The 14,208-nt window shown below is 32.9% G+C and overlaps 2 protein-coding genes across 2 annotated transcripts; both read left to right on the top strand.

The window, feature by feature from the left end:
• Positions 1-840: 840 nt before the first annotated feature.
• On the top strand, positions 841-1,991 carry LOC108986273 (non-specific lipid-transfer protein 1). Its single transcript, XM_018958839.2, has 2 exons — positions 841-1,272; positions 1,731-1,991. Exons 1-2 carry the CDS (start codon positions 923-925, stop codon positions 1,738-1,740), a joined length of 360 nt encoding a protein of 119 aa, XP_018814384.1. The 5' UTR covers positions 841-922; the 3' UTR covers positions 1,741-1,991.
• An 8,885-nt stretch (positions 1,992-10,876) lies between these two features.
• Positions 10,877-11,843, top strand: LOC108986295 (non-specific lipid-transfer protein 3-like). Its single transcript, XM_018958870.2, has 2 exons — positions 10,877-11,387; positions 11,550-11,843. The coding sequence occupies exons 1-2, from the start codon at positions 11,023-11,025 to the stop codon at positions 11,557-11,559; spliced, it is 375 nt and encodes a 124-aa protein (XP_018814415.1). The 5' UTR covers positions 10,877-11,022; the 3' UTR covers positions 11,560-11,843.
• Positions 11,844-14,208: the final 2,365 nt, after the last annotated feature.

Raw genomic sequence — 14,208 nt, forward strand, 5'->3', positions numbered from 1 at the left:
GTTATATTAAAAATTATAATATTAATTTTATGTTAGATTAAGTGTTATATTAAAATTTTATAAGATTAATTTTATGTTATATATATCAAATGTTATATTATTTTATATTATAAGATTAATAAACATGAATAATAAAATTAAAATTTCATGTTATATTAACTAAGAATTTAACATATAATGTATATAATATAATATAAAAAATATTTTATTTATTGTATAAAAAATTAAAATACACATATATATATACCAGTCCGGTTTGGTTCAAACCAATTTTCAAAATATGAAAATCGGTATTGAATCGGGTTTTAGTTCTTGAGAATGGGTACCAGACTAGACTGCTTATGAACTATATCGAACCCACTTGTTCAGTTGGTTAAACCGGTTTTGCGATTTTGTTTACTTCCCCCCTAGTTGTGAAGAATGTATCCTCTAAATTACATGTAGAAAGACAAATTTATTTGATTTAGTAACATTTATGAAAAGGTTAAATTTATTACAAATTGAATATGCAACAACAAAATTGACACTCGTGTAAGTGCAAGGGATGATATTTGTATTTTCCCCATTGCTTGTTAAAATAAATACTAAAATAGTTTTCATAATTTGGTACATATATAGATTAGCCTCCATATTTTAATTTGGAATATTTTGATCAAATCAGTACTTTGTTTATTGATAGGTAACAATACATCAAAATTCCATAAATATCAGCACTAATGACTGCATTGAATTGTCCCAACTACCAACTGATACCTTCCATCTCCATCACATGTACACTTGGCATCTCTTCAGACATCCCACCAATTCTATATAAACACCATACGCGTGTAGCCCAAAGTAAGTCACTCAAGCATTCAAAATCGCCTAAAGCTGCATCACCTCTCTCTAAATTCCTCTCCTTCCGAGTGATTTAATCGTCGACATGGCTGGCTCCTTGGTCCTTAAGCTCTCAGGCATGGTGCTGCTGTGTATGGTGGTGGCTGCACCAGTTGCAGAGGCGGTCATAACATGTGGGCAGGTGGCTAGCAGCGTGGGGAGTTGCATTGGCTACCTCAGGGGTACGGTTCCTACAGTCCCTCCAAGCTGCTGCAATGGGGTCAAGAGCCTCAACAAAGCGGCCGCTACCACAGCTGACCGCCAGGCCGCCTGTGAGTGCCTGAAAAAGACCTCTGGTTCCATCCCCGGACTCAACCCTGGTCTTGCTGCTGGCCTCCCAGGCAAATGTGGTGTCAGTGTTCCTTACAAGATCAGCACCTCCACTAACTGCAAAGCGTAAGCCCCTTGGCCTCCTAATTATATTTGGTCGTATTGCACCTCCACAATATGCACCTCTACGACTGTATTTTAGATGAGCGGTGCTAGTACTATGCCGTTTGGGCATGGCTGCTCATTGTGCCGCCTAGCTAGTGCGATTTCTCCTTTCATTTTTTAACATTTTATTTCAAATATGTTTTAAATATATTTAAAAAATAAAAAAATATCAATATATTAAAAATTATTTTCTTGATTATTAATTAAAAAAAACGAAAAAATAAAATAAAATACAGTCAAAATGAGAGACAAATTTAGACGACATATATAATAGCATTTCTCTTTTTAAATATTTTCAAATTATTTTATTATTATTTATTATAATTCATAAATTATATTATTGGTATTAAAAAAACATTTCTACAGTTGACTAATGTTTAGTTTTGTAATTTCTTTGGTTGTTTGTTTTTGTGTTGCAGTGTGAAATGAGGCCGACGGAGAAGAAAATTTTCAGCCACAGGATATAATTAAAGTAGCTAGCTAGCTTGATGTGAAATAAATAAATAAAAATGGGTGTTTGGTCCATGCAGTGATGGGGGCTCCTCACGAGGGAGCCTCGTATTTATGTAAGAGTGCTGTTGCTGTTGTATCGATTACGATATGTGCTGTGTTATTTTGTGTAATAAATATATCGAAAGTACGTACTAAACAAGAGCCTCCGTATACCTACTTGCTTTATATATAATTTCTTCTTCTCTTTCTTTTATAATTTTTATATATATCATCCCTCCAACAAAATGGTATCCTTGCTTGATCGATGATCTCCTTTTTCATATCAAGCTATATATATATATATAAATCCACGTACATGATATATATTTGAATCCGAATTTTTTCAAATATATTGTGGGATGATCTGGTTGAGACTCTGAAGGGTAACTGCTCTTTGATCAACACAATATTATGTGAGATGAAGATCACTGTGCGCAGTTTTGTTTGTGTACGTACGTATAGGGCAGTGTTATACGTACATATGTGAGACATACTTCTTTAGTCGGTACTATATATGGCGCATTAATGAACATATAATTAATAATGGAGCTGCACTCTTTGGCCACCAAAGGACACTGTACCTTATCATATATAGCAACCTTTATGTATTATTATTGTACCTGCACAGATCGACAGACATCTTATAAAGTTTTCAGCAATCCCACGTTTGCGAATTAAATTTCAGTACTTGTGAAAGAAGATACAATCTTCTGTGTGTAATATATCAGCAGTGAGTGACGTGTAATATACGTTTTTCTAGTGATTAATATCTATAAAATATAAAAAATAATATGTTTTTTTAAATAAAATTAATTAGTCAATAATTTAATATATAGGAGTAGAAAAATAAATTTTAACAAACATCATAATGATAATAAAATGTTACAGTAATATAAAAATTAAAAGATTTTGGATATTCCAGCAATAATTTTCTTAACAAAATATATGAATTGTAGAATTTAACCACACTATTCAATGACTGAGAGAGTACTAAAAAAATCATTTTATCTAAATGATTTTAATTAATTAAAAATATTGTGAGATTTAAATTATATTAAAAATTTTAATTATTTATATAATTTTATTCTTTTAAAAATATTTAACAACATTCTATTTTTTATTTAATGATAAAATATTAGTATTTTATAATAGTATTTTAACAAAATTATATTATTATTTAGTACCAATAAAATCAAAAAGAAAGAAGAGAATATCTATAAATGCGATAGAAACAGAGCAAGGAGAGTGAGAGAGAAGAGAAAATATTAACGAGGGCGAGAGAAACAAAGGATGGAGAGAGAAGTTAACGTGAACAGTAATTACTATTTATTACTGTTTACGTTATACATACTTTTAAGATATAAGAAGACGTACTCTCCACCTCAATTTAAAAGAACTAGGTTTTTAATTTTGATAACAAAACCTTCTCTTACAATTTTTTTGTTAATTAGCTCTGAAAAGATCATAAAATGTACGTAGCATTGCCATGCACATGATCTTAGAACGCATCATCAAGATGTAAGAAACGGCATCTATATATACAAAACTTCGCCGTCTTAATTTACAAAAAGGTACTCATTTCTTGTGTTGTTGTAGTCAATATTAACGTCTGTCGGCGCCTCCAAAGTCGATGGATACTAATTTATCTCTCCCGCCAACATGCGCCTCATGAATGAAAGGACCAAAGCATGCATGCTGTTCATGAGGCGGGGTATCAACTACCTCCATTGACAATAGCTTTCAGAAAAAGGTCGAGTCAAGCCTTTGTCTAAGAAATAAACTGAAGAAACATAAACGTCTATGTTACAATGGCATAATGGCTAGGGATACTGGAGGTGGATGGTAACTGAAAATGGCCATTTTCCCACTAGTGATTTTGTTGAAATTAATCCATATTTTTGTCCAAAATAATTTTTTCCCACCATTTTAAGTCGTAATTGACTCCTCAGAAAGACGCGACAACTTATAGTACTTAAAGTTACAAGTGAAATATATGTAAGAAATACTCTTATTTTCGATATTTTTTCTTTGCAAAAAGTGCAAACTTTCATGGCAAAAAGTGTGCCAACCATAGTTAATTGGGGTAAGAAATACTTATCTACCGCGGTGAAAAATGTGGGAAATACACATTTGCGACCAAAAAAATATTTCTGAGGATTTATGATTGCCGGAAATAGTCTTTTATGAAAAAAAAAATACTAGTATAACAGTATCCCAAACTCACAATGAAAAAACGAAACAAAACAAAATAATGAAGAAACACACAATCAGTGGCACTAAAGTCACTAATTGTTCAAGAAACAAAACAATCGGTGACCTTGCACCCTATAGTATCATCCATAAAAAATTAATCTTTGAACCTATTTGCATGTCACCTTTATAGACTTCAATTATATAGTGATGCCAAGATATATTTGGGAGAAATGAATCTGTTATAGAGACTATTATATATAGAGAAACTGAGTTCTTAACTTACTAGGATAGGTTAAAACTTAAAAATCCAACTTTGGTTTTATGTATAACTTAAAATTTACATAATGAAGAAACTTAAAGGCTATGGCTTACTCACAATAGATTCTGATACTCTGTGTAAAATAGTTCCAGAAAACCCTGCTCAGTAGCTTCTTGTTTGTCTACAAGGATTTCACAGGTCTATGCAAAAGTATATGTTTAATTAAATCCAAACAATCCCAAGAATTCATTTCGGAAGTATATGCAACACCCAACACAAAATACACATACTAATCCATAGTCCATTAAACTCCACATAAAACAAATCAACACAACCCCATACTTTAGAATTTTCATGATTCACTTACAACTCTATTTCAATTCACACTTAGCAACCATTCACAACACTCCACTTCACACTCACCTAAATTATAAAACCTACTAATCATGTATACTGCCCATGTACATCATTCCAACACCAAATAACCAAATAAATCTAATAGCCCATAAAAGGGAGAGAAAGAGAGAGAGCTATACAAATCTATGGCTACCAAAAGAAAAAAGGAAACAATACAAAGTTCATGACATGTTTTCTCAAAGCCAAACGAATTTCGGGTGAAGCAGTTGTTGCATAGAAGTTGTTTGTTTCAAGGCTTCATTCTTCAATGGCGCTGCTTCTTTTTTTGGCTGCTCTTTGCAAGAACACAACTGAAGAAATAAAACAATCTTGTAAGAATCATGTGTAAACAGAAAACAGCCACTTCAGATAGTAAAATAAACAAATATATATGCATATAACAGCAAATTCGGATTTAGATAGCTATTTAATCTTTTTATCTTCTTGCCAGAGGTTTTATGATTTATCCTTGGGCTATTAGCCTACAAGGATTACAAGTCTAGAAGCAGCAAGGCCTGTTTGTTTGACTGAATAAGCTTCCATTGTTCTTAAAATTGTTGTAGCTGAGAGGCTTAAACTTGTTTCATGAACCGATGCTCTAGTGTTTATCACACCACCATCTATCTATCAAACTCAATTCTTGGGAGCATGTTATTATTCACACCTACTTTAAGACTCCCATCACTATAAAAGCATAAAATTTGGGATGAAATAAATTACCCAAAACTATAATATTATTCCAAAATTAGGGAATGAATTAAAGATTAGAAAAAGAGAGGAAACAAGAAAAAGAATATAAAAGAGAAATGTCTGCGAAACAAAAGAGGCTAAACTGGTGGAAGGGATCAAACTCACCGACTTCAAGTATATTAAAGACTTTGTGGTGGGAAAGACACCATTGAGCTCACAACAAGATCAATTAAAATCCTAAAGGAGCATTACTAACAACTACTACTAACACAATTAACATGCAGTTGCAATTTCCTGGACAAGACAACAATCTAACCAAACCTGTATAACGATTTAAAAAATTCATGACACAAAAACCAAGTGGTTCCATCAAAATTTATCCTGCAAAGTACAATATATATAGCAAGTGCCCAGCCATTATAGCAACATGGAAGAAAGATTGCTATCTATAGGCTGCTCGCACCCACTAACTAGTATTAAACAACTAATATTAAAAAGAAACAGAAAACGTGTTACAGCTTCCAAGGCATCATATATCTTCAAGTCCAACACTACTCTCTCACATATTTGAGGGTAAAAAAAAAGAAAATGAACAAGAAATAAATTATTAGTGTGATTTATGAGAGTGGTTGAAAATAGAAATAGAAGCATACCTTTCTTGGAGGAAAGCCAGAGCAGAGTTAACATCGGGAATTAAATGAGGATATTTGGGATGACTCTAGAGTTAGCCCTTATACCAATCCTATTAAAATTAATAGAAATAGGAAATTACTTTGGGGCAAGGTAAGTGGCTTGACATTGATTGTGAAATACTTGTAATTGCAGAGTATTGCATGAATTTCACTTGGGCAGAGCCACCTTGTTTTGGCTTATTAAATCTGTTCATGCAAAAATGAACACTAAAGAAAAGCATGAGAATTAAACTATCAATAAATAAAGAACTCGCACCCCAATTATAATGTTTAACATAAATGTAGAACTTTGTCAAATTGTACAAGGTTAAACATTCATTAACATAAATGCAGTCTTAGCTATTTTTCCAGTCTTAAAAATAAAAATAATTTCCATTAGATTTTTTTTATAAAATGTTTACAACAATTGATCTAGTAGGGCTAGGTGAACAACAATCATTTCCAAATTGTCAAATTATGTGAATTATGTATAATTTCTTAACATAAATAAAATAATGGCCTTTTAGATATTCAAAGAAGTTTTTTAATCAAGGTAAACGAAGTCAAACAAAAAAAACACTAGGAAAATGGATGAATTTCCAAACGACAAATCAACCAAGCACAAACTGCTGAAGAATTACTTTCATGGCTTATAAAAGCGAAGTTCTAAGCAACTTACCCCGCTGCTCAAAAAACACTGGAAAAATGCATGGAAGTGCTCTTCTACCTTTAATTATAAGCCCGAAATTAGGTCTTAGAAATCACTAAAAAATAGTTTTCAAAGTGATTTTATTGCTATGAAATAGGAGAAACACTTCCTCAAAGGCATTCTAACCAAACCCTTTTTAAACCCTAAAATGAAGCCCATTCGATTAAAGTTTAATAGGTCCACGAATTTTTGCCACCTTGGTAAAGTTTCTCGAGGAAGTTTCCACCCACCCAAGATTGACCACCCACTGCTCAAGACAGCCTTCAAATAGTTCTTGATAGAAAAGTAAAGGCCACCTCACCACAAGCACCTACATGGCACTTCAAGCAGCCCATACCATGGGCAACTTCTCCCTATTTCTGGCCAAGAATTCCATCACTCAACTGTCACTCAAGGCCTTACTCTACCCTTCAGTTTTTTCTAAGAAAAGTGCATACCATTCCCCTTCTCATTTCATCTCTTCTCCCACATGTTTTCTAGATAGGAACTTAGAAGCTCTTTTGAGCAGTTTTCTGAGCCTTTTTTGTTGTAGTTTTTGAAATCATTGTAAATATTTTGTCACGATAATAGTTTCATGAGAGTTGTAAATCAACTTAAGGGATTCTTAGGAAATGAGATGAGATGAAAATTTTGTGAATAATATTATGATAGTTTGTGAATAGTAGTGAGATAGTTTGAGTTATGTATTTATTAGATTTTGAGAAATGAGAGAAAAAAGTTGAATAAAGAATATTATAAGTTAAAATATTGTTAGAATATAATTTTTATTTTTCGTATTTGAAAAAATTGAATTGATTTTTTTTTTTTTGTTTAAAAGTTTAGAAAAATTGTAATGATTAGTTTAAAAGTGTTTGTATTTGAATGATGTTTGGAAAAGAGATAAGATGAGATGAGATTAGATGAAATGAAAATTGTTTCCAAACATTCCCTTAATCTCAGCCAACAAATTAATGAAACCTTAAGCCTGTAGAGTACTAGGAAACTTTGGTAAATCAATATTGAAGCATAGGTCTTCATGTTGTTCCTCTCGAGCACGGTGCTCTTGAAATACAACAAGATTGTGATACAGTGTCTCGAAACTAGAGTCTCAATCATGGTCATCCATAGGATCCTCCAAGTTCTGCACCTCTGGACGCTGGGTTAATTCTGTTATTTGTCTCTACAAATCTGTAATCACGTCCTATAAGTTACGATCATGGTGAATGGCTTCCTCATTCAGGGCCTACTCATACTGATCATGAACTTTACCACCAGTCATGAAAATTGTAAAGTTCTCATACCAACTAACGCCAGATATAATTATGATTATTTTGATGGTTAGTTAATCAACATAAATTAGGGTTTAGGACTTAGAAAAGATGGAAAATATATAGAAGAATCTGTAAAAGATTGATTAAATATAAGATTTGCAATTATTTCGTGAAGCCCATTACTCAATCTTAAATAGTTTTAAAATTCGAAATTATGAGAATTCTCACAATAAGAAAAAATCTAAATTATTACATAAAAATTAAATACATAAGTAAACAAGAATCCTGTCAAAAAATTGACCAAAATTGAGATCAGAATTGCTTTCAAAACTTGGAATGAAGTATTTTCTAAGATAATAAAAATGGACGTAAATAGATTATTTGGGGAATAAACAACTGATATTGCTCCAGCCTAAACAAGATATTAAGCTTTTCTTTTTCATATTTATGTAAGTTTACCTTCTTAAAGTAGTTCAGTATAATCAACGTAGAATCTAAACTCGGGTAACCGGTATCAATTGATCTGGTTTACATCATTTTCACAAACTCTTGAGAATTCTAGTTTGTTCGGATTGAGTTGATAGTGCAGCTAACTAGATAAGAAACCGTACGTTATCATCCAAAACTTGCGGTTCGAATGGTTTATTAGAATCAATAATAATTGCACTTATATGGACAACGGGTATCAAACGGTACCTTAAAACTTAACGCTGAAAAACTCCTTCCTTCGTTGATCAGCTTTGTAATTTGTGAAATCATATGATTTATTGCCACCAAATGGCGTACGTACGTAGGACCAATCCGCCACCCACAAATGTCTAATGTCATGCAGTTACTACCAGCTCGTCACATCCATCTGCGGCCGGATTAGTAATTATTGGTACATGCATGATCATGCTATGTCACCCTCATATTTGTTACGTATCGAAAGATGACCTGCCATTGCGGACTCCATCACTATCCATACTTTTTGAAAGGGAAAAAAAAAAATTGTTATTAATCCTAAATCTAGAGTAAAAGATATATATATATATATACATAAAAAAGATTTCATAAAATTTATAATTATCAGAGGAAATTTCGTAAACAACATTAAGAATTTAATAAGAACTAATTTTATGTGTATATTTCTCTCTTACTCTAAACCGGCGCTAAAAAACTCGAGAGGATCTCAATGCAGCTGCCTATATGTTTTGGTTGTCAATTAATTAACCAACCATGTTGAGCACATAATCATCCTTGGACTTTGTACTCTCTCAATTATTTCCTTACAATTAGGATGTATTTTGGTATGGAAAATCGATGTTTTTGAAGTATGGATCACATAGTCTCCGATCTTATTATAAATCATTATGTCATTAAAATTATATATATAATGATAATGTATCTGTGTCTTTAGACTATGTAATAATTATTATTTTAATTTAATAAAAATAATGGCTACAACACTCACCAAGCATAAAAATTTACACCAACAATATAAAAAAAATATTGTCCTTTCCCTTTTGTTTGAATGGGCCAAGCAGCCGACTGTATTGTGGATGGGCTTATATTGATAGTTGGGCAACTTCGGTCCCCCTCTTTAACAAATTTAATTTTTGGGGGAATAAAACATCCAACGAAAAAAAGGACGATCCTTAAAAAAATAAAAAGAAGGAAAGAAAGAAAGAAAGAGAACAAGGATTTGTTTATTTTTAGAGATGAGATGAGATTAAAGTTAAAAAATTGAATAAAGTATTGTTAGAATATATTTTTTAATATTATTTTTATTTTAAAATTTAAAAAAATTAAATTGTTTATTTTATTTTATATTGAAAGTTAAGAAAGTTGTAATTATTAGATGAGATGAGATGTTTTCTGAAAACAAATAAGGCCGGCTTTGTTTTATAAAAGAAACGATTTTATTTCATCTTATTATTATAATTTTTAAATTTAAAAAAATAATAATAATATTAAAAAATAATATTTTAATAATATTTTATTTAACTTTTTAACTTTTAAATAAAATATCTCAATTCATATCATTAACCTAAACATAACCTAAATCTCGGCCACGCTGTAGTACTGTTCGTGACATGCCAGGATGGGAAGGGTCCATTTCAGGGTGGCTCCATCCCCCATCCACTTAGGCGGTTTTTAAAGTTGAAAGAAATCGAGGAGTAAAAAAATTAAAAATAACATCTATTAATTAATTAGGAGGGAGGAGGGAGAGAGGATCGGATCAAATCAAAACCTTCTGGCGATTTCATTTCATTTCATATATATATATATATATATATATAATAGTTTCAAATACCAGTAATGCTAACTGCACAGGATAAATACACTCAAAGATAAAACGAAAAAAGGTCGATTTTTTCACTGTATTCACGTGCCTCAATCACTTTCCTTCATATAAATATATATATATATATATATATATATAAAATATCCCTAAACTGAAAAACAAAAGTTGAAAATAGTTTTCTCTTCTTTTTCTTTCTTAGTATACAATCATTGCATTTTTTCTTTCCCCTTTCTCGTTTCTTCTTTGTTTAGTATTCAATCATATCATCCAGATACCCGAAAAATAATGCACTTTTTCAAACAGAGTAGCACTGCTTTCTGAAAAGCAAGCTTTAATACACTTGTCTGTAGTACCTGCACTGACAAAACATTTCCCGAGAAGCTGATCTTTTCTGAAACATGCAGTGTAATGGTGACTACATATTGGTATGGATCTCACATGCGAGCAGTAATTTCTACTTGGGAATTAAACATGCTTTTTTCAGGTTCTCTACTAGACATTTCCATCGATCGCTTTAATTCACATCTAGTACTAGAGACCAGCATTTATCGCACCCAACCGAATTCCACCAAAACACAGTAATTATTCCCAACTACCAAACCTGAAACGCATTACACTTCGACAAAACACCACCCTGCATATGCATTATATAAACACCAACCTTAGGAGCGCTTCTTACAATACTCAGAGTCGGTAGCCAACATCCATCTTAAAGCTAGCTTGGGATTGTAATTCTTTGCTGCTCGCATTAAACAATATTTTTCATGATGGCTAGCTTTGTTAATGTCTTTAAATTGGGTTTGTTGCTGGCGGTGGTGTGCATGGTGGTAGGTGCACCAAAGGGCACAGAAGCAGCGATAACATGTGGGCAGGTGGTGAATTACCTGACCCCATGCATTTCTTATGTAGCAAATGGTGGGAGTGTGCCGACTACGTGCTGCAGTGGGATCAAGTCCCTCTTCGGCCTGGCTCGCACCACAGGTGACCGTCAGGGCGTTTGCAATTGTCTAAAGCAAGCTGTCAACGGAGTTTCATACACTCCTTACAATCTTAATCTCGCAGCTGGACTTCCCAAGAAATGTGGCGTCAATATTCCTTACAAGATCAGCCCCTCTGTAGATTGCAAAAGGTACTGCGACTCTCTCGATCGATCTCTCCCCTCTCTAGATCTCAAATTCATCATGTCCATATGCCTAATACTACTACTGTATTACTATGAGATATATCTTATTTCATGGAATGTTGCTAACGTTCTTTCTGTTGCCCTTGCTTTATTATAACCTCGATGCAGCGTGAAGTGATCTGCAGATTGATAAGAGGCATCGTAGAAATCAAGTTGGGTCAGCGTGAGAATAAATATCGGTGCCTTTTGTTCACCTGGGGATTTACAAGCTGACTTGCTTAATTTTCATGTTTCTATGTACTCGTAATTTCATCGACTAGAAATGGGTCTTGTTTATTTATATATATATATATATATATGTGCTAAGCGTCGGTCTTCTTGAGTTAGGCTGCTACTATGTACGCACTTTGCTTACGGAGGATATTATATATTCATGGTATAGGCCAGACCACGTTTCTGATCCAACCTCTCTGCAAGCAAACAACCAACAAATTAAATGGATCTTACATTAATTCAAGCTGCTTACTGCATAGGACGAACACACGACAAGTGTGTAATTAATATGGGGAAAATAGTATATATTTATCTTGCAATATCACTCCGATATTACCGTATGATATGATTCATCAACTTTATATTGAGTTTGTTATTTTAAATTAAAATGAGTACTTGATTTAATGGTTGACGAGCAGTACCACATCAACGCATGAGTACAATGATAAAGATAGAATAAGAATGCGAACATAGCATAAATATTCATATATATATATATATATATGGGCGATTAAAAGATGGATTGACTTCAAATTGTGATTAAATTAATTGTGCTCCTAAAAGCAAACACCTTCTAGGTTTACCATATATTCACATTAACCTGGGATTGACAAATGGAACGACATCATCAAAGAATACAAACTAGTCATCATATATACCTGGTTCTCAAAATTTATGCATGGAAGATCAAATCACACTTACATATATAGTCAGCATGTATGATCTTCTCAGCACAATAACGAAATCTATAAATTTCTCTTTCAGCCTGTAAGAAATAGGTCAGAAAGATGGAGAAGAAAAATTATTCCATTAAGTACGTTATTTCAAACCACTACGTACCCATGAGTACGAGACAAAGTACCATTACTCTCTAGGTCTAGATCACCTTGGTCCCTGCATGGTACTCTCTCAAGTGACGACTATAGAAGTATCCCATGTTCTCCAGCCATAACAAAGATCTTATGGGCCCCAAAATAAGAGAAATTGGAGACTGGGAGTAAAAGATATTCAATATATACCAACTTATAATTCAAGCAGAAAATGTGATTACAGTGAATCAAAGAATTGGGAGAAGGAAAACCAACTTGCATGGGGAAGAAAAGCTCACCACGATTTCTCTGAAAGGAAACAAGTGTGATTAATATTGCAAGTGAATCGCATGGTTCTTGGAGTGGCTAGTCTGCAGCACACTTGTCCGGGTCAATCCTGTGAAGAAGACATATAGATCGAGATCTATGTCTTCTTCACATAATTGACCTGAACCAGAGATACCAGATCTAGATATAGTATGTTGGCCACATCAAAGAAGCATGGTCACTACCCTAGTGAGATCACATAAAATATTCCTTGCTCAATGAAGTCTAGAGGATAAAACCTCTCAACTATTATTCATATAGATCATCAATTTTAAATGATTTTTCTTGTGTTTTCACTTTAAATTCCATATTAATTCTATATTAAGAAACCTAAACTTAGTTTGGGATCAATGTTAATAGTTTATTATTTCTCTTAAACTTAATTTTAATTTAAGTTTTGTGGGTCTACATCCTTGAAATTAAATAATATATAGAAATTATACAAAATTCAGGAGCTATAGGAAAAAACTGGACAAATATTTCTATGTATATTGAAATTGTAAAAGATTTTAGAGAGAATATAGAAATTATAATTTTTTTAGGGGGGGCGCGGGGAGCAATTTCTATATACATAGAGTGTATAAAATTTAGGGACTATTTTGAATTTCCAAAAAAAAATTGGCTATGTAGAACCGCCACTAGTGTTGACTTGCCAAAGCCACTCGCATTATTACGATTTGATATTTAAATTTTTTGTCTTTCTTCTTGTATATTGTAGGCAGCTGTATAGGATTATTGCTAAAGATATTTTTCTTGTATGTTAACCCATGATTTATGTGATCCACGGCCTGTTGGCACAATTGTATGTAAATCTTGTACGCATTCTGCAGAAATAACAGAGCATTATACTCACAACTTTGTCCCATGTTCTTTACTTTTGACATGGTATCAGAGAGTCACACGAATCCTGTAATTTTTTCCCTTTCCATTATGTCTACCAGCAACTTTGCTTCGGGACAATCCAATCCCACAAATGATGTTTCCTCTCCATATTTCTTGTACTCGACAGATCATCCTAGTGCGGTCTTATAAGTCTCTACTCCTCTCAATGGAGAAAACTATCCTACATGAAAAAGAGTCATGAAGATGGCACTAAACGCCAAAAATAAATTTGGCTTTGTTGATGGCACCCTTAGCAAAACCTTCCACGGCAGAAGAAATCAAATGGTGGGAACGTTGCAATGACATGATTCTCTCTTGGCTTCTAACGTCCATTGACAGCTCTATTGTCAACAATATCATCTACTGCAATGATCCTCGAGAGGTATGGCTTGACCTTGAAGCTCTGTTTTCTCAAAGCAACAATCCCTGTATTTTTAAATTGAAGAGTGATATGTGCACCTTAGCTCAAGAAATTATTTCATTTTTCTGTCTATTATAATACCAATGAAAGCATATTGGGATGAACTAAATGCTTT

Source organism: Juglans regia, chromosome 3 (assembly GCF_001411555.2).
Source record: "Juglans regia cultivar Chandler chromosome 3, Walnut 2.0, whole genome shotgun sequence".
NCBI classification, from domain to species: domain Eukaryota; kingdom Viridiplantae; phylum Streptophyta; class Magnoliopsida; order Fagales; family Juglandaceae; genus Juglans; species Juglans regia.

Bases quoted from the DNA above. Each gene is read 5' to 3' on its own strand.
- LOC108986295 (XM_018958870.2), top strand. From the start codon at position 11,023: ATGATGGCTAGCTTTGTTAATGTCTTTAAATTGGGTTTGTTGCTGGCG.
- LOC108986273 (XM_018958839.2), top strand. From the start codon at position 923: ATGGCTGGCTCCTTGGTCCTTAAGCTCTCAGGCATGGTGCTGCTGTGT.